The sequence below is a fragment of the Anser anser genome, assembly GCF_964211835.1.
Source record: "Anser anser genome assembly, chromosome: 1".
Classification (NCBI taxonomy): domain Eukaryota; kingdom Metazoa; phylum Chordata; class Aves; order Anseriformes; family Anatidae; genus Anser; species Anser anser.
Window position 1 is genome coordinate 65,299,612 of NC_139720.1, and position 24,812 is coordinate 65,324,423.

General features: G+C 51.2%; 1 protein-coding gene across 2 annotated transcripts in view; it reads left to right on the forward strand.

The window, feature by feature from the left end:
• The window catches only part of B4GALNT3 (beta-1,4-N-acetyl-galactosaminyltransferase 3), a gene marked incomplete at its 5' end in the record, with an annotated part of 60,372 nt that extends 36,584 nt beyond the window's left edge, over positions 1-23,788 (forward strand). The window contains 17 exons of one of the 2 annotated variants that reach the window (XM_083819816.1): positions 5,252-5,347; positions 5,863-5,953; positions 6,808-6,908; positions 7,266-7,333; positions 7,888-7,966; positions 8,428-8,494; positions 10,249-10,392; positions 10,807-10,916; positions 11,825-11,925; positions 13,214-13,290; positions 13,760-14,759; positions 16,338-16,636; positions 16,871-17,024; positions 17,741-17,813; positions 18,281-18,434; positions 18,954-19,080; positions 19,880-23,788. In XM_083819816.1, the coding sequence (XP_083675942.1) occupies positions 5,252-5,347; positions 5,863-5,953; positions 6,808-6,908; positions 7,266-7,333; positions 7,888-7,966; positions 8,428-8,494; positions 10,249-10,392; positions 10,807-10,916; positions 11,825-11,925; positions 13,214-13,290; positions 13,760-14,759; positions 16,338-16,636; positions 16,871-17,024; positions 17,741-17,813; positions 18,281-18,434; positions 18,954-19,080; positions 19,880-19,988 (2,850 nt within the window). In that variant the 3' untranslated portion in view covers positions 19,989-23,788. Of the gene's footprint in view, positions 1-5,251; positions 5,348-5,862; positions 5,954-6,807; positions 6,909-7,265; positions 7,334-7,887; positions 7,967-8,427; positions 8,495-10,248; positions 10,393-10,806; positions 10,917-11,824; positions 11,926-13,213; positions 13,291-13,759; positions 14,760-16,337; positions 16,637-16,870; positions 17,025-17,274; positions 17,359-17,740; positions 17,814-18,280; positions 18,435-18,953; positions 19,081-19,879 lie in introns of those variants that run through there. The other variant, XM_083819817.1, reaches the window with a different exon arrangement.
• Between the last annotated feature and the right edge of the window lie 1,024 nt (positions 23,789-24,812).

Consider the following 24,812-nt stretch of genomic DNA (forward strand, 5'->3'; position numbering starts at 1 on the left):
TGACACGGTGCATTTACTGCTCCCTCATCCCACAGCACCGGGTGCTACAGGCTCAGCGTGGCATCTCCATAGCTTCTCACAGGCTTTGCCTGTTGGCTCTGATTTCCACCTCCTGGTGATTTCTCAAAAGCCTGTTAGCCTTGAAATCTGCCAGCTGTGGTGTGCAATGAGCCATTACTGGGTTAGAAATGCAGCCAGTGGGGTGAGCAGCGTGGCTTGGGAGAAGGTGGGTGCTGCGCACAGCATTGCGCCTTGCTCCCTGCTTGGCACCAGGCAGCAGGCCTGGGTGCCAGCTTGGTGCTCTGCCCCAGGGGAAGGGGCAGGACTTGGGGTGGGATGTGCCTGCGAAGGTGCCTCCTGCCTGGTCCCACACTGCTCCCTGTTGGGGAGGAGAGCCCTGCCAGGTGGAGGGCTGTTGCTTCAGGCTGGGAAGCAAAGCACACATGACTGATTTGGGAATTTGTGGGTGCCTGCGTCCCCAGCTGTGCCCTGCATCAGGCGGTGTGCAGCAGGGACGCTGCAAGAAGGCTTTTGAGTCCCAGGGCGTACAGGCACCAGGCTGGGGAGTGGGTTTGGTTGGCCTTGCTCCACTCCCTCCCTGCCTGCACATAGAGGCCAGGAATTCACCGGTGCCAGCTGCATGAGGTGGAGAGGGATCCACAGACATGGCTCTGTGTGGAGCTGCCTGCCGTCTGCCTAACCGCCAGATGAAATTTCTTCTGACCCGGGGATTAAGTTTTCCTGTAACTCTGCCCAAATTAATTACCTGGGGTCTATGATCCCATTGTGCCCTCCCGGCAACATCTCTAAGCACTTAATTGCATCCTGGTTCCTGGGGTGAGGGCAGGCAGTTTGCCTCCCACAGGTCATGGAGCTGGGCTTTGTTTGAACAGAGGTATATTCTTGACAAACATGAATAATTAACAGGGTTGCAGGGAGCGCTGACAGCCAGCATGACCAAAGAAGGACAGGTTTCAGTTTTCCTCCTTTGGTATCAGGAGATGAAATGGGTGCTTTAAATCTTCAGATTTGGATAATGTGGTGGGGACGTGTACATGTAGGAAACCCCTAAAAATATTATATGCTCATGTGGGGGAAAGCAGGGTTCAGTCTTGCTCCCGGGCTCCTCGAGGTGCCAGTGCACGATACCTATCCCCGGCAGCCATCACCAGGGCAAACCTGCACCGTGGGACCACAGATGTCACCATTTTTTTGTACCACTGTAGGGATAGGGAAATTTTCAGAAACGCTCCCAGTTAGCCTCAATAGCACCAGTGCTGCACGAAGCCAAAGCATTGTCCCAGGGCATCCTCCTCCCCCAACACCTTTCCTAAGGGGCAGCATCCTTTCCTTACAGGACTGAAAGACAAAGCTGTCCCTGCCCACATCCCTCCCTTGGCTGCTCACAACCATCAGGTGTCAGGGCTGGGAGGGACAGGGGGTCTCTGTTGCTGCCTTATCTTGACGGATTCCCACAAGTGGCTGCAGAGCTTGCAGCAGAGTCCAGCTGCTCGCTGCTGAACGTCCCCCAGCTGGGGGAACTGGCCTGGGCAGGAGGAGGGACAGCGGCCGCCCTGTGCAGACAGAAGAGGCTTATGAACTCAGCTTTGGGAGTTTGGGTTCGCAGCACAACGTCGCCTTTCTTCCCTGGCTTAGGCCCTCTCTGAGCCGCATTTATCGTCCCCGGCGCTGCGCATTCCTGGGGTTGCACACGGCTGATTTGCCCCTGAGATGCCAAGGCTGGCCAGGATTAAATTAGGAAAGACCTCTCTTCTCCATCCTGTCCCAGCATGTCATTGCTGCTGCAACCCTCCCAGCTTTGCTGCCTGCCACGGCACCAGCCTCTGCTCCTGCCCTGGGGCTCCTGGCACTACTTGCTCCGTGCCCATGACACTGTGCTCAGGAGGGCATCGCCCTGCCCAGACCTCCTGGGGAAGAACAGCTCCCGGGGGCGTGCTCGTGGTGCACGTGCGCTGTGCCAACAGTGCCCTTGGTGCATGACCCGTGGCCGTTTTGGATCCCAGCTGGGTTCTTGCAACACTGCTGTGTTAACAGGGTGGAGATAAGCGACCGGGAGGTGGGGTTGGAAGGGAGGAACCCGAGCGGCAGGAGGAGCCTCTGGATGGGAAAGCACAGACCGCATAATGCCAGCTCCCGTTTATGGCCCAGCCCCTGGGCTTCTATTCTTGGTGCTGGCCAAGCAAGTCTACCCAAAATTTCCAAAGCAGATGCTTTTGAGGGGAGAAGGACAACTTAACTTGTTATTTACCGGGTCGTAAATTTCAAACCCTTTGAAAATCAGATGCAAACTGGGAAACCAAACTCAGAAACAGTCCATCAACGTTTCTCAGGAGCTCTGTGCATGGATTGTGAATGACGGTGTCATTTATTGCTGCAATCTGCAACAAACACCCCAAGCAGATTATTTTCTGCATGTTCCAGAGGGGACCCAAATAGCAAACAGGAATTTCTCAGCTGCCTGCACTGGGCAGCCATGAGGCGAGCTGGAGGGACAGAGGTGATAGAGTTTCAAAACAGCTGCTGCACTCATGACTCTTGGGGGCCTAAAATTAAAGCGTAGCTCAGTTTTCACTTCCAGAGCAGCGTTTTGGGCAGCCAGCACATATCTGTCAATAACATTCTTCTTTTCCCCTTCAGAGGAAGCAGAGGAAAGTAGGCTGCTGCAACACAGGAGAAAAAAAATGATTTAGAAAAGACTGAAACTACATCCCTGCCCCTGGCAGGGGTTGGAACCAGGTGATCTTTAAGGTCCCTTCCAACCTGAAACATTCTGTGATTATATACATGCAAGAAATGCTTATTATTTACCGGTTAATTATTTCTAGTTGTTGTGAGTACAGGAAAGCAAAGCAATCACATTAGTTCCTGCTAGAAAGTCCTTGTAGATGTCTTGTAAAGACATTGGAGGTGGGGATGTCAGGCTAGAAATCTCTTACAGCACTGACAGAGCGCTTAGTACAGGGGTGTCTGCCTTACCTTTTACTAGGCTGCCCACTGCCACAACTCTACAGTAAAGTATTGCATTAGGATGGGACTGGTCCAATTTTCCCCAGCAAAGGAGCAGGTCTGGGCACTCTTTTGGGAATTCCCTCGTACAGATCTGCTTTGGTGTTTGAACAACCCCTTTCCAAAGCCAGCTTAGCTCCATTACTGCCCTGAGTCTCGGGAGCATCTCCCGGGTGTCTTTGCCAGGAAGGCAGTGCAGCACCAGCCTGTCCACGGTGTGGGAGTGTTGTGCTGCATTTGATAGAGATCTGAGGCTGCTATCTGCAGTGTGCAAACAGTTCTCTCAGAAGAAAAAACAGCATCTCTTGTGGATAGCAACAGACCGACTGCTGCAGGACTCGATTCCTGGCAGTGACTAGCTGTGGGAGCCCAGTTTGTTCACCTCAGTGTATGTTCCACAAGAAATAGCAATTTTTATTTGATTTGGGGGAGAAAACAGTGTAAGACCCTTGGGTAAGAACCTGGATTTCTCCAAGGTGCATGGGACTGACCAGCAATTAGGTTGCAACTCGGTGTCACGCCTGCAGTGATTGATTTGTATCGCAGCTCCCTGCAGAGCTCCAAGTTTCTCTTGGCTACAGCCATTGCCCCGAGCCTTCTGTGCCGTTCCTCTCTCATTCTGTGCAGCATCACTTGGGGAAATTACATCTGCTTTGTCTCTCTGCTTTTCCTCTTGCCCGACGGGCAGAGTGTGGGCTGAGGGATGTCAGCAGAGGAGGAAAGCAGAGGGCAGTGGGGAACAAAAGGGACATCCAGACATCAGCCAAGCCCAGGCAGTGCAGACACCAGCGAGAGCAGGCTGACAAGAGACCACTCGAGAGCAGCAGTAGTTATGAATGTGTTTTGCCTGGCACGCAGAGATGATTTTCACGTGCATGACTAAAGCCCACAGCTCACAAAGAGCATTACTGCATAAGCTGGGGCCAGGCCAAGTCTGCTCCACGTCCTTCCTTCAAGCCCCAGTTTATTACAAAACGAAACCCCAACCTGCTATCCTGGGAAAAATAACTCCGTGAAATGGTTTCTCTGCCAGAAGTGCATGGAGGGGCTACATCCTCCTCCACCACACTGTTGCAGCCCTGCTCGAGAGACTTCCCTGACCAAAACTAGAAATTTGCTGCCATCTGTAGACATTTGGGTGCTATTCAGATGTTTCCAAGCCCTGCTCGCAGAGCCTTGGCTGGGCTCTGTAGCTCCTTATATAGGCAAGACAGCTGTGGAAAACCTCCCCAGTCCCAAGGCAACCTATTCCTTTCTTCAGCATTTCCCCATCTAAGGTTGCCTGTACAGTTTCCAGCTTATTTATTCTCCGCTTTCGGATGCCAACTCTGCAAGGAAGGTTTCAGCATCCTGCTCCACTGGTTGCACGCAGAGAGCCTGGGCTGTCCTGGGAGGCAGCCAGCCCTTCCTTTATGGATGGCTGTGACAAAATAAAGCCTATTCCTCAAGGAGCACGCATCTGCGATCCCACAGCAGCCACCAGGCTTTTCCCAGCAGAGCTGTACTGCAGGTCTCCGTCAGGCAGAGAAAGCCTCTCCCCGTGGGGCTGGTGGGGTAGCGGGGACAGCCACCCCTGCACACCCTCCTCTGCTGTCTGAACCCCTGCTCTCCTCAGCATTTCTGTGTCTCTGTGGGCACGCAGAGGCCACACTGTCCATGTGCTCTTGCTCCTTACCCTGCCAATACCTCCGTCTCCCAGAGCAGTTGCTTTTCCCCACTGTCGTCCCTGAGCTTCACCTCACAGACAGACTTCGAGGAGATCTGCCATCTCCCCTCCTGAGGGTGTCCGCTCTTCCATGGGTCAGGAAAACAGCCCTGAAATGGTGGGGGAGCCCAGAATACCTTCGTGGAGGACGTAAGACCCTAGAGTCTCCCTGCTTGGATCATTATGGCTGCTGCCACGCCACAACATATCCCAGACCTCATAGCACTGGTCTCTGCTTTAACACCTCTGTGATGGCTCCAAATGAAGTGAGCCCCAGCCATTTAACTGAGCTCTCCCTAGCATTGTCGCAGCTCCCTGGAGCTGTTCAGACTGTCACCTGGCCCGGCCCCAGACCCGCAGCTGCTTAGACACAGCAGCAGCAGCAGCATCTTTCTTCTCTCTCACAAGCTCTCCAGTGCTGGGGCAGGGGCTGAGGTTGGCAGAGCAGGGGAGGGAGGTGGGAGGGTTGCAGGGGGATGGGGACACAGCAATTCATGGTGCCCTGCTTCTGCCCCCCAGTTCCAGGGCCAGGCCAATCTGCACGTGTTCGAGGACTGGTGCGGCAGCTCCACCGAGCAGCTCAGGAAGAACCTCCACTTCCCCCTCTACCCCCACGTGAGTAAGACCCCAGCAGTCAGTCTCTGTTGCACGGTTCCCAGCTCTGCTTCCTATCTCGATCACCCTCGCTCCCTTTGCGTCTTGTCCCGATCTCTCTCCATCACCTTCTTTCTTACCACTCCTGGGGAAGCAAGAAGCTTTCACAGGGGTTCAGCGACCCTTGGGAAGGAGGCTCGTTTTGCCCCTACTGGCCTGCCAGACCTTGGACACAGCATGGAAGAGCCCTGCATTCGGTGCTCTCCCTCCAAGTGGCTGATGAATGCCAGGTCCCATTGCCAGCATCTCTCTGGCATCCCCCATGCAGCTCTTCCCTCTCCTGAGCAGCACCAGTTCCACTCTCATCTCACCTGCTCTTTCCCATTGCATCCATCACACACCATCCCCCTTCCTCCTTCCAAAAGAAACCTCATACTTCCCTCCGCCCACCTATTGCACGTTTTTTGTCCCCCACCATTTCCCTCCCCTCTTGTTCCTATCACATCTAATTATTTTTTTTTCACCTTCCATTTCAGACACGAACTACACTGAAGAAACTGGCAGTGTCCCCAAAATGGACCAACTACGGTCTTCGGATATTTGGCTACCTGCATCCTTTCACTGATGGTGAGGGCCCTGAGGTTGCTGTGCTGCTGCTCGTGTCCCTTCTTGGTGCTGCGCAGGGGTGCCCTCACCCACTGAGTGTGAGGCCCCTCACGTAGGCAGCCCAGCTGGCTGTGGCCCTGGCGTGGATGAAGCACGTCTGCCTCCATTGCAGGGTGGAAAGGAATAGCACATAAGAAAACAGATTGGAAGTGATAGATAAAAAACAATGCTGTTGTGAATGCACAGCCCCATGACGTGTACGTAGGCGCGAGTGGCCTGTAAGCTTTTCTTCCCTCCCTCACATGCACAGGACTGTACGTGACATTGTTCATGTTCCTACTGCTCCCCGGGTGCATGAGTACTGTCTGACACCATCTGACATCTGTGTCACCCAGCTACGTGATTCTGCCCAGAGCAGCATGCTAACACTTGCCCCTTTCTCCTGGTCCTCTGGCCCTCGACTGCCATCCCTGTAGCCTGGCCAGAACAGCCAGACACAAACATCTCTGTCTCCCTTCATGGCTCCACATGCACGTTCCTCCATTCAGACGTGGCTTTTCACACAAAACATTTGCTCTGGGAACAAAAACAAGGGTGACCTTGCATAGACTTCTTAGCTTTCCAGGTTAGGTGTCAGGTGAAGCCAATGCAGGAGGGACAGGGAACCAGCTGCACCTTAAGTGATGTTTGGTTTTTAATCACAGCAGAGCTAGAGAATTCAGAAAAGTCAAAAGAGGAGAGGTTAATGTCCAAAGGCTAAGTCTGGTATCACCAGAAAAAAAAAAGGGTAAAGAGAGCATTTTAGAGGAGCATATTCCATTCTGTGTACAAGCCCTTACCCCAGAGCCCTACTTACTCCCTCCTTCTCTTGACAGGGGAGTTTCAGTTTGCCATTGCTGCGGATGACAACGCTGAGTTCTGGTTGAGTCCAGATGAAAAGACCTCTGGTCTCCAGCTGCTGGCCAGCGTAGGCAAGGTACAGTGCACGCTGCATGGCTTCTTCCATAAAGGCTTGAATGTTTCTGTGGGGATGGATGCCTTCCTGTCTTACATGCTACCTTGAACTAGCCAAATTTCTTTTCCTGCCCTGCTACAGGAACCACTGCCACAGTTGCCAGACAAATACGTCGCGACGTAACCTAAGCCAGTTGCATGTTGGCACTGCAGCTGGCAGCCCCAGGTTCATGATTACAGACCTTAAATCTGTTCACAGGTTGTGGATCTCACAGACTATTTACCAGGAGGAGCAGCTCAATTTTCCTTATTTATTGCTCCATCACAGTAACCAGGGAAGAAATTCCTCTTAATTACAGCGTTTTCTGTCTCTTCACAGACAGGGAAGGAGTGGACAGCACCAGGGGAGTTTGGAAAATTTCGGAGCCAGCAGTCAAAGGTGGTGAGGTGAGTGAGCAGAGTCCCTCACTCCCAGCCACCTTTGCACATGGCCAGGAAATCACAAGGAAAGGGGAAAACAACACAGACTTGTTCTGAAGAATTTAGCAATGTGGAGAAAGGAAATGCTCTGGGATATCACCAAAGCTGAAGTGACACTTCCATACCTGTGCCAGTTGCTTTGCTGATTCACTGCAGAAAGGCAACATGGAACTTTTCTTCCCTGGAGGTAGCAGCCATCAGCAAATTCAGACTTCTTTTTATGAACTGTACCCTAAGCTTCCTGCCTTGGAACTGGCCAGGTTTCCCAGAAGCCAAAACCCAGCAGATGAGACTGAAAGGGAGTTATTCAGAGTTACCTGAGAAGGGTCTGAAGTGCTCCAGGTGCACAAGGGAAGTTACCTATCTAGCTGTCGGCATGTGGATTTTCTTGGCAGCCCTATCCCTGCTCACCCTGAGAATTAGATTGTTTCGTGGGCGCGGTTGCTCTCCGCTCATTGTCTGCTGACAAGCTAAGAAATGTTCTTTAATGCTGTTGGTGACAGACATGTTGTTCTTCACAGGTTGTCAGCTGCAGGCAGGTACTACTTTGAGGTGCTGCACAAGCAGGATGACAAAGGAACAGACCATGTGGAAGTAGCAGTGAGTCTATGAAAACGGCCATGCTGTGTGCAAATGGCAATGGTGTATTCGTCCCCTCAGAGCTTGGGAATAAAGTTTGTAATGATTTCCTTCCTTCTCAGGCCCCAGCTCCTCTTTGTGGGAGATGTATTTAATCCCTTCCAGAGTCCTTACCTACTTCTATGTGGGATAATCGTGGCTGTGTCAGGACCATTTTCTCTGTTTGTTTGGGATGGTTTTGCTCTCTCTCTGGCCTCTATTGTCCTTTGGACTCTTTTGTCCTTTCCTGCTTTGAACGAGTCCTGGGGGATCTCAGCTCATTGCCAGTCTTTTGCTGTTGGGTAGGTTGTCATAGTAAGAAGGAGAAAGCTGTGAGCCCATCTGGTGGAAAAACAAAACAAAACAAAACTTGTGCTTATTTCTTTTGTCTAGGCTTGGCTAAATGTATAAACACCTTGTTTCAATGTGTTTCTCTGTTCCAGTGGAGACTGAATGACCCAGATGTGAAGTTCAAAGTCATTGACTCCCAATACCTCTCCCTTTTTGCTAGTAAGTATCTTCACCACAGGTCTCCCTGAGCACCTCCCCATTCTTCCAAAACTTATCATCAGTGTTTCACCGTGAATCACAGTCTAGCCAGCCAAATACCATGTATATAGATCACTACAAGAAAGAAGTGGAGACAAGTCAGGAGAGAGACCTCTGGACATGAGCATGTGACTCGTTATTAAATACAGGAGAATTGGAAGAAGGATTGGAACATTATTTTAGAGAAATCTAGAGTCAGGAAGGAAGGAAAGAGAAGAGAGTCTGCAAGGTTGAAGGAAACTGAGATGTGAGAGAGAATATCACAGGGTGGAGGTTGCCTGCCTGTTGTGCAGAGAGCTAGGAGAACATGGAGCCCACAACATCGGAGCGATGGGGTTGCTCTGGCAGCTAGGTGGACATGGCTAGGGTGAGGGGGCTGCCGGTGCACTCTCAGCAGATTTCACCGAGGATGTGGGACACAATGGGATACGTCTAGTGGTATCAGACGTTGCAGCTTTTTTTCTGTGCCCCCTTCAAGTCTTTTCAAGTTTCTGCTGGATTGCAGCAAGAACATCAGCCCAGTCCCTCCTGTTTTAAAAACCTTTTTTAGCACATCAAGTGATGCCTTTATCAGTTAAGGAGCTCCTTAGTCCTGCCTTCCCTTATCTAGCTTTGTCAGCATCACTTTCCCCTGCCAACATTCCCCCTTTCCATATCTACCACTGTTGCCTTCCAACATTTCTGTGGTGGTGTTTTTTTTCCTATGCTAAACTTTTGCCTATGGGAGACTCCCTGATGTAATCCAGACATCTGTTTGCAGTGTCTTAGATTACAGCCTGCTGCTGCATTTTTGTAACCTACCATTTGGCAAGGACTAGGTCTTCAGTCATGTCTTCTGTCCCCTTTCTTTTTTCTTCTGTTCTTTTCTGCTTATTAATTCCCTGTAGAAGAGGTGGCTCACAGCCCACAAGATCCTTTCATGGCTGGCACAGTGCTCCAGTCTCAGTCTTATCTTTATCTGGTACCTTCTGCCCATACAGTGTCTCCCTCTTCCACCCCAGACTTTGGCTGTATCACACGTTATCTGGGGTTCCTGTGTTGTTCTCTACCCAAAAGTTGCTGACAGTAACCCCACTGCCCTTGGCAGCATGTTGTCTTTCCTTCTAAGATATTTATTCAGTTCTGCTCATTTCAGAGCCAGATCAGAGGAGATATGTAATCCTTTGGCAGCAGCACTCAAGAAAAAACATAACCAATGCCCAGTCCTGAGCTTAAGCTTCCCATTGCTCCTGGCTTACTGTGGGCATCCATTCCCCTGCTGGAGCACCAGCCTCCTCGGCCACTGAAGGCCTTACCCCAGGGTCTAGCTCCTTTTCCAGCAGAGGAGAAGCTTCCCTTTCTCAGGTTTCTCCTCCCATTCAACTTCTTTGTCTCCTTTTAAATGGAATTCAATGCCAGTAATTCAGATGTGTCCAGTAATTCCTGCCAGCCTGGGATGCCTGCAGCACACCGCTGCTGGCATGTCCTCTCACTTCACTTTGTTTGTTTGCTGTCAGTGGATAGCTGTGTTCCCACCCCACAGCTTCTGCACTTCCAGCTTTCCCAGTCAAAGCCTTTCCCTCCCACGAGGAGCGATGAAGCTCCCGATCAGCGCCATTTGGGCATTGCTGTGGTGCAATACCACTGGGAAAGGGCTGACGCTGGGGAAGGGCGCTGTTGGAGACAGGGGATGAGTTAGCCCTTCCTCCCCCTTCCGTTCTCTCTCTGGTTTCTAGACGAGACGCTGTTAAAGATGGATGAGGTCGGGCACATCCCGCAGACGCTGGCCAGCCACACGAGCCGGCCTGCCGACAGTGCGGGCGGCAAGGCACACCCCGCTGACATGTTGAAGCCTGACCCCCGGGACACTCTTTACAAAGGTAAGGCTTGCAGAGGGGTTGAGGAGGGAGCTGCAGCCTGCCCCAGCACGTGCAGGAGAACAGCTGACAAAGGCTGTCCTCCTACGCCGTGGCTGTCAAAGGCCACCCCTTTTTCTCCCCAGTGCAGAAGAGAGGGGGAGCGTGCAACATCCTCCATTGTAGGAGACAAAGCACAGAGTAAACCCATCTCCTCTTTTTTTTAAGAGTCCAGCTCACACAATGTCGACAAGCATATTTTAGTGTAAGTGCTGTAGAGCAGTGTGAATAGATGAATTGTACTAGCTGGTACGCTTTATGTATCTGATAGCATTTCACATGGGTAAATAGAAAGCAGGCCCAGAAATATCTAGGCTCATGCATCAGTTGTAGCAGGGCTCCTCCAGCAACGCTTGCCAACCTGTTTCTTCTTCTCAGTGCCTCTGCTCAGCAAGTCTCGCCTGCGCCGAGCCCTGCCAGACTGCCCGTACAAGCCCAGCTACCTGGTGAATGGGTTTCCTCTGCAGCGCTACCAGGGCCTCCAGTTTGTAAGTTTCATTCTGTGAGCTGGTATTTGCCCAAGGGGGATGCAAAAAGGAAGGAGAGAGACCCTATTAACCATGGGCCACCCATCCGAAGCTCCTGGGCAGATTTGACCATCTGCTGTTCAGGTCTGCAGCATCCCAGTATGTGCCAGAGGGCAATGGCAAGAGAAGGGAGATGGGTGCTATGTGCTGCTCACTGGTCTCACAGGGGTACAAGTGTGTGTGTCCTACAGAGCCCTTCAGACCTCAAGCCAAAGCACTGAGCTTGCCTTCACATGGAGGCTCATAATGGCTGAGGATTTTAGACTCTTTGGGGTGAACTGTGGTGTGCATGGACCAAGTGCCCTGACAGGTTTCAAACTGGAAAAGAGCTGGGGCTCAGATCTGTGGGGCATGCATTAATCCCCTTCATAGCAGAGCAGACTCTGATGGAGCTCTGGTGGAGCCAGCTGGGCTGGGGACAGGTCACCAGTGTGGTTCATCCTTCCTGGATGCCAGCTGAAGCCTATGCTCCCCGTGGGACTTGCATCCATGGCTTCCTCAGCCTTGCCTGGAGGTGTCCCCACACACTTTCTGGGCTCCTGTGTTCCCTTGCATCTCCTCAGTAGGACTGTCCTGGCTAGTTCTTGCTGTGTTACAGGACTTCAACACACAGATGCAGAGATGAACATGCAGATGCTGAGAGATAAAACGGCACACCCATGCACACATCCCAGCACTCTTCCTGCTGTTTTCCTTTTCCATCGCTCCTTCTCACAGCCTGCCACTGGGTGCCTTTGAGAGGCAAACAGTGAGCAGTGCCTGCTCCCTCTCAAAAGGGCTGGGCACCTTGCAACCTTGTCTGGGTCATCTTATGAATGATATCTGGCACTGACGGGGGTTTTGCTTTATCTTTCTTCCCTTCTTCCCAGGTTCATTTATCCTTTGTTTACCCAAATGATTACAGCCGCCTGAGCCATATGGAGAAAGACAACAAATGCTTCTATCAGGAAAACCCGTATTACTTGGAAAGGTAGGATGCTGCAAATGGGAGGCAGCATTTCCTAGCAGGGAGGGAGGAGACAGTTTGAAGGCTAGAATTAAGGTGGAATTTCATATTCAGCTCTTTAGAACTCAACTTGAAGATCACTGAAATCCTGCAAAACATTAAAGCACTTATAGTTTCTTTGGATGGCCAGTGCTTCCTTTAAGTGAAATTATGTTTAGGTCTCAAAGGGAAACGGCTGCTATTTTTCTTGCTCTATTAACCAGGAAGCTGGGGCAGAGCATATTTGTTCCAATACATCAGGGAATGTATTTGCCAGCAAACTTTGCATGCCAGCAGCTGGAGCCTCCTGATGGCTGTCACTGTTTGTGTTGAAGCCAAACCATGCTCTGGAGGGATAAAAGCATGGAGCTCATCCTCACCAAGGTGCAGCTCCAGTGATGGCTCTGTGAGGGAACCACCGCTTGCATGTTCCCCAGCCACAGGGAAATACCTTGTGTGAGGATTTCCCTGCTTTCAGGAGGAATTGTCTGCAGAATAGAGTTGCTTTTCCAGCGAGACAGCTGGTGGAGGCCTCCTTGTGCTCAGGATCATCTTCCTTCCCACAGGTCTATTTTGCGGGCTGGGAAGATAGATTGTATTGTAGGTTTGGGAGGAAACTGGCGTTTATTGTGGAGAATGGAGAAGGTGGCTGCTGTGGGCTGGAAGGTGCCACCCAAATTTTTTGCTTTGACAAACCGTTTGTATTATAACAGCATTTGGGAAGCGTGGGCCCATTTTGCTGGGCATCAAACATGTAAGGAAACAATCGAAGGAGGGAAACTCCTCCCAAAAGCTTAAAGCACAGGCACATGGTGGGACAGCACAAAGACAGTGGTATGAGAAAAGAGAGAGGGAGATCATTGCTGTTACCTGCCTGAGCCACTTTTGCAGCACAATGACTTAGGCTTGTGAGTACTACATTGTAAGTGAGCTTTAAGGAGCAGTTTAAGGGAGGCTAAAGCAGTGTTTCAGTGTACTTATGTTGGAATTTCCTCCTGTGCACATGGAGCAGCACTCGAGAAAACGTCTTAAAAACTGCAATGATGGTCAAGGAAGGCTGATTTCTTTGACAATACAGAGTAAGATCTGATTGCCCCAAGATCTGAAAGATGTGATGATAATAGCCTATGACTTGCTGCAAAAGGAGAGTCTAGAGATGATGGGTAGATGTGATCAGAGTAATTGGCCATCTCCTCTGTAGCAGTGGCTAGAATTTATTTGGAGAGGGCAAAGTAACTTTGATCAGACTGGTGTTTTGTCCTTTCCTTTGCAGATTTGGATTCTACAAGTACATGAAAATGGACCGGCTAGAGAAGAGCCTGGATTCTGGAGAAAAGACAGAGCAGCCAGGTAGGGGCCGGCCCTAGCGTCAAAACCAGGAGGATCCTTTTATCTGTCGCTCCGTGTGTGTGATCCTCCAGCCCCAGCTGAAGGAAGCTGTTGATTTTCCATGCCAAGCAAGTCACACCCCTTCCCTGGTAGAGCGCTGTGGGTGGGAGGAGATTTTTGCTGTCACATTCACTTTTCTTAAGGGCAGACTGGGAGGTCAGCAAGCAGTGGGCTCTAGAGGGCAACGTGGTGACTAGCTCTCAGGCCTGCAGCGTAGCTGAGGAACAATTCCAGCAAAAATGTGGGCAAAAACGAGAGAGCCAAACGTGCAGTGTGGCAGCCTGTGCTCACACCTTCCCTGAAAAGCTGTGGCCAGACCTTTAGCTGAAGGCTAAGCCAGACGTCTCCCCAGCCTTCGACAACACCGCTGGGTGTGGGGTTGGGAAGCAGAAGGAGGATGCCAGAGGTGTAACTGCGATTACTCCTGCAGGCTTCCAGGAGGGGAACCTGGACGACCTGCAGTACGGGGAGCAGGACGCGGAGAGCACTGGCCCCCCAGCACCCCCTGGCACGTGGCAAGCAGAGCCGACAGGCACCACTCCCAGCAGCGTGGTGGGCAGCGACCATGTCTACGAGGACTATTCCCTCCGGGAGCGTCGGCGGCTCCTCTCAGTGGGTGACACAGGGGCGGAACCTCAGAGGAGAGGGATGAAGAGGTCTGGTGTCAAGACAGCACCACTGGCCCCTGCCAACCAAAGCCTCAGCCGGGCTAGCCCAGAGAGGAACCCAGCGATGAAGAGATCCCACTTAAAAGCTGGCATCAAAGACAACTCCAAGAGCCCTCCACAGCATGCCAGGGTTGTCCAGGGCAGAGCACCTGCTAAAAAGCTTAACCCACCTTCTAGGAGCAGGTCGCAAAGGGAGCAGCCTCTCAGCAACACCAAGGACTCAGGGGTCAGGATTCCCAAAGGGCTGAGACCTCGAGGAGACCTCAGCGCTGCAGAGGACAGGCTGCAGCCTGCAGGCACCGTGCAAGCTGGGAGAGGAGGCCCAGGCAAAGCTGGCAGGCACCCTGTGGCCACTGCTGGCCCCAGCAAGGAACCGGCACGGCTGGCACAATGGCTGAACCAAGTGGAGGCCTACGTGGCTGAGCAGAAGATGGCCGGTGGCAAGGACATGGGTGAGAGAGAGGCACAGGTGGCATCTCTGGCAAAGGGCAAGTCAGGGCCTGTGGAGAGGGCAGCAGAAGAGGAAGATGTGGATGGGGAGCCAGAGGAGGAGGATGAGGAGGGTTTCAATTACGTACCAGTGTTTGACCAGGCGGTGAACTGGGAGCAGACCTTCAGCACAAGCAACCTGGACTTCCATGTGCTGCGCACCGACTGGATTGACCTGAAGTGCAACACGTCAGGAAACCTGCTGCTCAAAGAGAGGGAGGCCCTGGAAGTCACACGTGTCTTCCTCAAGAAGCTCAACCAAAGGAATAAAGGGTAAGGCACAGTGTGAAAGCCAAGGGACAGTGTCCTGGAGCTTGTGTACCACACTGCGCAGGGAATACCTGTGGTGTGAGCAGCTAGAATGAATTGGAAGATAAACTAGATTTGGAAAATAAAACTTCAGGCAAGGATTCTATGTAAAAAACTGGGCTTTAAACACCTCTTTGAGCTGAAAAATCAGAATTATTGGACACTAGATCATATCTGGGGGCTGAATATCACCCTCCAAAAGCTGGTGGCCGTACATGTGAAAGATTTCAGTCCAGCTGGCATCACTGACCCTTTGCTGGCTTCCTCCTTGCACAGTGTAAGCACTGAGAGCGCATAGGAGCATTTTACCAACTGAAGGTTAAGAAACCCTGCTGATATGAAATAGGACTGGGGCGCCTTGTGAATGTGGTTTAATGCCCGTCACCCCTCAGTTTGTGAATCCAGCACCATTTAGGGCACAGAACCAGAAGGGAGCAGTCAGGTATTGTGGATCAGTACACTGACCTCAGAAACAACCAAGTATCTTACCCTTTATCTGAACATATGTACCTCCATCTTAGAAGTAGTTAGATTTCTAGATCCTAGCACTGATTTGGGAAGATGTCCCAGCTTCTCACTGCTCTGATGACTCACTAGAGATCAGCTTTCTCTGGTATTCTGTATTTACATTGCCCTGATAAGGTTCTTCTTGCTGAAACTTATCATTTTGATTGCCTTTCTAGCAGACATACGTATCTCCTATGAGCCTCTATAAGCGTCCAGCTTTCCTCAGCCCTTCTGATGAGCTGGCCTCTATTTCCACGATCTTCTTATCTATCCTTTTCCATGCTTGTTTCAGTTTGGGTTAGTTTGCCTGGCCATAAATGGCCAATATTCTGGATTTTTTATAGAATGCAGTTATTAGTTCTTAATCCGTGCTGGAAGTAGCCCTCATGCTACCTCTTATGTTTTTGTTTGTTTATTTCAGAGCCAGGTTAGTCACAGTCATGGTGTAAATGACAGGTACTCTCAAGGTTTTCTTAGCATTTTTAACTGATGAGCATCCATTTTACAGCAGAAATTCTTGTTATTATCTAAAAGGACATGATTTGGCATTTCATTCCATTTTGGCCAGTCTAGACCTACAGCTCATCCCAGTCTTTACTGTAGGATTGCTCAGTCTTAGTCCTTGTTATTGGCTGATAAGCTGTCATCAGCCAATTTCACCAACCCAGCCATACTTCCTGTGCCAAGATCTTTGAAAGAGGTGTTGAATACACTCTCTATTTACCAGCCCTACAATCATTCAGACACGTTTGTTATTTTCTGTGTCACCTTTTATTTCATTTCCTTTGCCAACTATTTTCTCTTGGCTGGGATCCTGGGTCTAATCCCACATGCTTGTGGATTTAGGAAACAGGTGCTAAGCCTTCCCATGGGACTTCTGAAGTGGTGCAGTGAAGGGGGGGAAGCTGGGGACAAAAAGGGTTGTGCTAACCCAGGAGGAAAGAGCCTGGCAGAGCCAAATGAGCCGAGCAGGGCGGAGATGGGAGAGGGGCTGGTGTACAGGGGACATGCTCACCCTGGCCGTGTCTCCTGCAGGCAGTTCCAGCTGAAGCGGATTGTGAATGTGGAGAAACGCCAGGACCGCATGCGGGGAAGCCGCTACCTGCTGGAGCTGGAGCTGCTGGAGCAGGGAGAGCGTCTTGTCCGCTTCTCCGAGTACATCTTTGCACGGGGCTGGCAGGGCATCGGCGGTGACGAGCAGGAAGAGAGGAACATGAGGAACCTGGCGTGGGGTCGCCGGCGGCACCTGATGGCTGTGGTGAAAGAGCCAGAGCTGTGCTGGCCCCAGGGCTTTTCCTGGAACCACCGTGCCGTGGTTCACTTCGTGGTGCCAGGTAAGGGGAACCTACCCTCATGGGACTTAAAAGTCTCGGAGAAAATCCCTGTCACACCTTGGGAAAGAGCCCATACCAGTTTCTGGGCTCTTTGGTCCAAGTTTTCAGCCTGGACCTATTTCAGCATCCCTGCAATGTTAGCAGGGCTTGAGGCAAGAAGCCTTGCTTGTTGAAAGCCATGCCATCTTTGAAATCAGTTTTCCTTCGATTCTTCCCTTCTTGCAATACAACCAGTGAAAAACCAGGCACGTTGGGTGCTGCAGTTCATCTCTGACATGGAAGAGCTGTTCCGAGTCACTAAGGATCCTTACTTCAACGTCATCATCACGGATTACAGCAGCGATGACATGGATGTAGAGAAGGCTCTGAAAAGGTCTAGCTTGCACAGGTGAGGGTGCTGGCTGGTCACATAAAACTACTCACAAATATATTCCTGCAAATGCAGCACATCTGCAAATCTCTGTGCATTGACCATCCACAGCCTCCTGCAGCTGGAAACTGGAAGATGATATCCTTGCATGTGTACATGCTATATTGTTGTTATAATGTGCTTACATGTATGCTGCTATAATAGTGTTATAAAACTCTAAGGCAATACCTGTTGCAGTCATCCACCCAGGTACATCTCTTTTCTCCAGGGTTTTGTTCAAGTGTGCAAGAGAGGACAGAGAGCAAGTTGTACAGTGATGGGGGAGAGGGAAGCCAGAGAAGACAAGAAAGCTGTAAGAAATGAGCGTGGAGACTTCCAGGGACTCCTCTTCCTGGAATAGCTCTATGGTTTATTGTATTCTGACCTGAAACAGCCTTGGTTGGCCCTTTCCAGTGCCAGGGGGTCCCAGAGGTAGAATAGAAATAGAGCTGGCAGGACTTTTGCTAAGAACTGCCCTATCCTTGCTGGATACGTGAGAAAGACCCTCAGGGCACACTGGGAGCTGGGGTAGTGCTGAGCTTGCATGCTTGCACAAAGGCTGTCCTCCTCCTGAGGGTGCACAGGGGTGAGGGACAGCTCCTCAGCATGACACCCATGGCGTAGTGCTGCTAGGGGTGCTTTCTGTGCTTATGAACCTGCAGACACTGAACTTCTCTTTCCTGTCTGACCCCCAGCTATCGGTACTTGAAGCTGACGGGGAATTTCGAACGTTCTGCTGGGCTGCAGGCAGGGATAGACCTCGTGACGGTAAGCCTGGGGAGCTGTCGGGTGGATAGGAGGGTTTCTGGTACGTGTCCGGCACTGCCTCTTGCCTTTCATGCTGAACATGCTGGTTTTTAGGGAATAGCCCAAAAGAACAGATCAAACATAGTGTGTTTCCTGTCTCTCTGGAGTAAGGACCTCGCCCCTTCGTCTGAGCAGACCAGTCCCTGGGGCCCATGAGGTACTTGGCCCACCTGCTCAGATCACGAGACAGGAGGGAAATCATCAGTAGCAGCTTCATGATACTGGCTTTGCCAGATCATAGTTGTAAAATCTCATAACTACTGTTGAACAGCCAGCCAGTGGCAGTTCTGCCAGCCCCTAGGATTTCAGTTTCTGATCTTGCAATGAGTGCTTCTTCAGCTGACTCCCATATCTCTGTCTTCCTGTCCCTCAAGAAAGCCTCACTTAAAGTCACCCTATTATTTTCTAACTGATGTGGTTGGTTCCAGGATCCGCACAGCATCATTTTCCTTTGCGACCTCCACATCCACTTCCCAGCCGGCATCATCGATTCGGTCCGGAAGCACTGCGTGGAAGGCAAGATGGCCTTCGCACCCATGGTCATGAGGCTGCACTGTGGCACGTCCCCGCAGTGGCCTGATGGTAAGAGGGAGCAGAGCCCCTTGTGCTCAGACCTCGGGGAATGGGGAAAGGAGGAGGGTGCCTGCAACCTCTAGACTTGGTCCTCTGTTGCTATCACGGTCTGGAGCTTAAGGTACTACCAGTGCCACCAGGTGAGAGTGCATCAGACAGAGGATGGTGTTTAATTATGTTGGGTACTTGGCATTTGAGACCAGAGCCAAAAGAGTCCTTTATATGATATTTTTCCTTGTCATCTCTTAGAGCTCTCAGTGGATTTGAGTACCTCAAAGCCCTTCTTTTACTCCTTTCCATCAATTTCTGTCTTAGGGGGAGCAGCCTGCCCTCTTGAGGACAGCTGCTAGCCCAGGGGTGAGGGAAAGCAACCCAAGTCAGGGGGAGGAAAGTGACATAGATCATCTGGGCATAGGATTTCCCTTAGACAGGGGTGGTCATCCTGAGCCCCCACAAAAGCAAATTACTCTTGAGTCATTGATGGGTCAAAGCACCAACATGCCTGTGCCTCTTTTGTGCTGTCCTCAGGCTACTGGGAGGTGAATGGGTTCGGTCTTCTAGGCATATACAAGTCTGACCTGGACAAGATTGGAGGGATGAACACAAAAGAGTTTCGGGACCGCTGGGGAGGAGAAGACTGGGAACTCCTGGACAGGTAAGTATCCATTGTCATCAGTCTTGTGCTCAGGAGGGGAGACATGTTAGATTACAGAAGAACAATGACCAGGGAGTGGGGATCTGAGGAGATGGAGGTGGTGAATGCAACCATCAGCTTGGGCAGTGAGGGAGAGTCTTTGAGGAAGTCCTGACCTCAAAACCAGTATGTGAGTGTACCCAAAATACAGCCACTGATAAGAGCGGAGCTGTTTCCCGATGTCTTCCAGTCACACTGCTGGTTGGCCATGGGCAGATTGGACACTGGTGATAATGGAGACTTTGTCTTCTTGAATCAGTGTAGTGCACACTTTGGGTCCCTCAAACTCTCCAAACTACGTATAACAATCACCCATAAGAACAATTGTCAGAGAGACATTTTAGGATCACGAGGTAGGGTCACGGTTTCTGAGAAGTTTATGATGTGGGGCCTGTGCTGTACAAATCATAGGCCTCAGGGTTTGTAGGTTTGGAGCCTCTCGTGTCTTTTCTGTCAGCTCACTGAGGAAAAGTCTAACAACGTAAGCAATCCCATCTTGGATTGATGGGATTTCCTCCTCACCTGGCACATGCAGCTGGCCTGTTCCCAACCAGTCCTGCTCTCAGGGGTCTATAAACACTCAGCAAGTGTCATTAGATGCCTGATTGTGGATAGGAGATACCCTGAGCTCTCCTGGACTCTTGAGCTTGGTCATGGTGTGTTGACAACAGGACTGCTTAAAGGAGATGTCCCGTGCCTAAGCCCCCTGGTATCATTGTCATCAAGATTTCCCTACATTTACCCTTTTCCTTTCTGCCAGGATCTTGCAGGCTGGGCTGGAAGTGGAGCGCCTCTCCCTGAGAAACTTTTTCCACTGGTTCCACTCGAAGCGGGGCATGTGGAACCGGCGCCAGCTGAAGACATTGTAGCCTTCAACACCAAAGCTGCCCGGCAGCACCGTCCACCGTCTCGCCCCGGCGTGCACTTTATCGAGGCACACAGCCAAGCGCACAAACTCTCCCTCTGCTCCCAGAGCCCTCCGACGGGACGGTCAGGCTAGCGGAGCTTCTCTTGGGAGCCACTGCATCCAAACCATGGGATCCGCATCTCACTGGGAAGCCGTGTGGGGAAGCTGTCGCCCAGTGAAGTAGTCGTGTTCCCTGCCGTGCAGTCTGGTGGATGGCACAGCGGGAGAGGTGCCATATTTCCTGTCGAGTCTTGCGTGGTGCAAAGCAAACAAACAAAGATCTCGGCTAAGCCCAGAATGGTTTATATACAGGAATGCAGCTTTTCTTTCAATACTTGAAGAAAAAAGGGAAAAAAAAATATAATGGAAAAAACCCCTCTCCTTCCCTCTCAACCCCTGCCCCATCTCTCTGGTATCCATACTTTTGGACAGGGGACCAAAATATGTTCTCTGAACTGTATTGTGTCCACATGCCCGTGTGCTGACCCCAAAAAGATCTGGATGAGGAGGAGTCGATAGGCACTTTAGGCTGCTGGTGCTTAGACATTCCTCTGTGCTCTTCACTTCAATCATTATGAGAAACTGTGCTCATTCAGTAAATTATGGGCTGTGGATTGAGACCCAAGTACAGTTCCCATGAGAGACACATTTGCCTGCAGCTGAGCAAGGTGGCAGGGGTTGATGTTTCAGCTCTCCCTGAATTATTGATCCACTGCCTGAGGATAGTGGAGGGGTTATACAGAGATGCTAGGAGGGCATCTCAGGAGGAATTTTGCAACCTTATCTGACAGACATACGTGTTTGTCCTTACAATATCAGGGAAACCCTAGCAGGGAGAAGTGGCAATATTTTATTAATTGAGATATTGTGATTTTGTTAGAAAAAGAGGAGACAGATTATTCTGCTCTCTAAATCCTGTACATTTATGCAGCATCTAAAGGTTAATTTAATAAGTTATGGCCTCAGAGTGAGGTCTTATCATAGTTTGGCTTTTATCTAAAGAGCAGACTTGTTTGCATTGGTGGAAGAACTGGCACAGCTGTTGGTGCTTCACTTCTGGAACAGCCCTGGGAGCTCTGGCCTGATACAGGGGAGGTGGCCTCAGGCCTTGGCACTTGCACTGGGTGCAAGGAACAGTGAGGGCAGAAGAGGGTTGAGTGAATAAAACGATGGGCAGACCCATGCTGGCACAATAAAAGAGCTATGGGAAGAGCCAGCCTGATGCTAGAGCGAATTCTCAGCCCCTAAAACTCCCACTAATGCAAGGCAAGATTTTTACCCCTAAAACCATTTTACAGGACTGCAGAAATCCAAAGATCCACAGCAGCACAGTCAGTGCTCTGCACTGCAGCTTTAAGGTCCCTGTACAATGCTGAAAAGGCTGCTACTGATCTCACACTTCAGCAGGGAGTGTGACATAGGATGCTGCTGATGGCTCCCAGCTCTGCGGGGAGCTGTTGAAAAGTGAGCAGTGGAGGTATGCAGCATACAAGCGATGCTGACACGGTACTAGAGTTGTTTGCGTTCAGACTGATGGAGTGGATGCCAATTCGGAATTGGTATTCATTTGTTATTAATTCTGTGGTGCTTGGCGAGCCCATCAGGTTCCACTATTGCAGTAGAAAACTGAACATGCAAGTCCTGGCACGTGAGATGTAAATCTTGTCAAATCATCTGGTTGCCTCAGTCTGGGCTTTGGGACTGATGGAGTCAACCCGATTTAAGGAAGCTTCAGTGTGCAGCTATGGTGAGAAGTATGCGAGAGACTGCTCTGTCTCTCAGTCCATGGAGCCTTTGCCAGAATATAGATGCTGAATATCTAAAAAGAGACAGCCTCAGCCTTCTGCCCAAGCCAGAGCAGTCTTTTTAATGAGGGAAAGTACTCTTCCTATGGAGACAGTAAGGAACGAAATGCTGCCCTTGGGTGGAGGGGGAAGAGGCTGACAACTGTCAACTTTTTTTTTTTTTTTTTTAATGCATTATGTGAGTTTAGGAGGCCAGAGCCCGGGGATGTAGTGTTGCAATAAGCTCTGTTTCTGCCTGGAACATGCAGTGTCGGTCGTGCTTTCGTGTCGGAGCCTGCGCTTCACTCGCAGACACAGGCACAACCTCATGAGCACGCAAGTGAGATATTCTCCAGATGCTGAGGCTGTGCTTGCAGCTTGTCCGGGCTGGCTCTGTCAGGCAGCTCCTGCGGCATGGGGAGAGGCTGGCAGAGGGGGCGAGCAGCGGGGACGCAGCCAGGCGTTAGCAGCTTGGCCCCGTGAAGCAGAGAACGGTGTTGTGCCTGTTTTGCAGATGGGGAGATGGTGGATTTGGTGGTAACCCTGATGTCAGGTGCAGGGAAGGTAATATATATAATACATGTGATAATGAGTAACTCCTCTTCCTCACCAGGGAGGATAACCAGCAAAGAGTGGATTAGAAAGTAGGGTGCAACCCTTGCTCCAGCACTGCCAGCGGAATTATAGGATTTCGTCCCCGTGCTTTAGCTGGCCAGGTGACTGCTCCGTCCTGCACGCCTGTAACCCAGACCAGGAGCAAGCAGAGCTGCTTACCTCGTAGGGACTCCTTGGTGTACATGGAAGGACTTACTGGGGTTCGGTCCAGTTTCCTAGGGGCTGGTGTCCCCACTGTAAAAACTGCCATCACAACTGTTCTTCTGTTCTTAGCACAATGGGCATTCTTCGTTGGTATTTGAGCAATGCGGTGGTAAACAGAATTAATACTAATTGGTACTAGTTGGCAGCCCCCATGGAGGAGCTTGGAGAGAGCCCGTGGGGCCAGAAGCCATCTTCCAGCCCACAAGCTCAGAGAGTGCTGAGGGTTGCAGAGGACGGGCTACATGCTCGCTGGCTTGCCAGCCAGCAGGAAATCTTGGGCAAGCAGCGCCAGGCTGCTGCCCCTCTTCCTAAACAACCTGCAGCTTTTTCCTCCCCTCCAAACAGAGTTATGAAGAGGGGGCTCCCTTCTGCTGCTGCAGAGGGCTCACCCTGGGGATCGGCACAGCTCGCACAGTGCTACAGGGAGCCTGGCTCCGCCAAGGCAGGGAAGCTGACCTCCCCCGGCAGTCAGCCTCGTTCCTGTCGCAGGGAATCCTGAGGAAGCTGTGCCTGAGTTTGCGGTGAAGTTTACCCCGCATTCCTGGCCTGCGTGTGCATCCTGGCCACGTCCTGTCTCGGAGGCAGGAGGAAATGGGTTGCACACCATTTCCTTCATACCAGGTGCACAGGCAGGGAGGGAGCTGCTGCGGTAGGTCCCCAGTTGGGGACGGCTGGGGAAACGGTGGGCCACGCTGCAGGAACAGGCTTTCCCTGCAGCAGGATGTGGCCGGGCTGGGGACATGGGGCTCCCGAGGGTGGGCTGCACTGCAAGGTGGCTCTGCCCGCAGGCGCCAGCTCCACCATCAGGACTCTTTCATTCCCCAGTGTGTTTGGGCCTGAGGTTTGTTTTGTGGTTCAGCAACGGAAACCAAGAAGGACTGAGAAATGCATTGTGTGAAAACAGTAATGTGACTTGTTTTGTCTTTAATGTTTGCCTGGTATGAACATCTCACCTCTTTTCATTGCCTAAAAATGGCTGATGTTGTTCACTTTTTAGATACCAATGCCTTGTGTTAAAAATCTGGATTGTACCTTGGAATTATCTGCCTTAAAGTGGCTCTGTGCCTTCAAGACGACCCCTGGGCCACCTCTCTGTTAGAACTGGGGGGATGTACTGGTTCTCCCCCACATTTTATAAATACATTGTCTTCCTACAAGAGCTCAGTTCTGTCTGCGTGTTTCTTGCACACCTACATCACCACACAGCAGAGGTTAGGAACCAGCTGTTGCTCCTCTGGCCTCTTGTAGCTGAGGCTGTAGGCAACGAGATGCTGCAAGCGAGGTTGGCCAGGAGCAAGACCTCTTGTAGACCCCTTGAGGCAGGGTGCCCTAGAGAAGGGGATGGTAACAAAACAGATTTTCTCCTGTCTTGTCTCCTTATCCCATGGAGCAGGGCAGAAACATGGGACAAATGTGTGCCCCAGCAAAGCAGCAGTGCTGTGGACAATGATGCGGAGAATGAAGTTGTCTCTCCTGCAAGCAGGGGACAATTCCTGCAGAAGGCTGCAGGTGAGTCCAGGCCCGAGCTGGGTGCTTGGCACCACCTATGCCAACAGGCAGCCAGCTCTTTAATGGCAACTGCTTACTTGGATTAAAATTCATACCCTCTTCACTTCAGCTCTGCCTCCTTTGGGTATAAAAAGCTTGGCACAAACGGGGGTCAGACAGAGAGAAGGAAAAAGGCAGCCAGGGTTGCTAATGACTCCGATGCCATTAAAATGGGAAACGGTAATTCAAGGTGACAGGAGAAGCGTTCCAGCACACTGCTGATCTTCTGCTCCCCTCTGCCAGCTATCGGGAATCCCTCTCCATACGGGCCAGCCTCACTTGCCGCCGTACCTGACTTGGCAGCTCTCTGAGACGGTGATGTTGAAGTTAAAGGTCTGGTAGTGAATTTCCCCTTGCTGCGTCTTTCCCAGATGAACCTTTCTTTTTGTTGCAGTCACTCATCCATGCTAATTGCTTTGCCTCCTGCTCTGTGAAGCAGTGACTCACAGGATTTGGGATCTGCAGACAGGGTGCACCATTTTTTACCCTTTCATCAACCCAGCTGGCCAGCAGTGGCTGCAAGCCCTCAGCTGATGGTTTTCCACTGTCTGAATCTAGCATTTCTGCCTCTCCAGTGATGGCTCTGTCTGGAGGAGAGCAGGGTAACAGATGCATCTCAGGTACATCCACCCCCA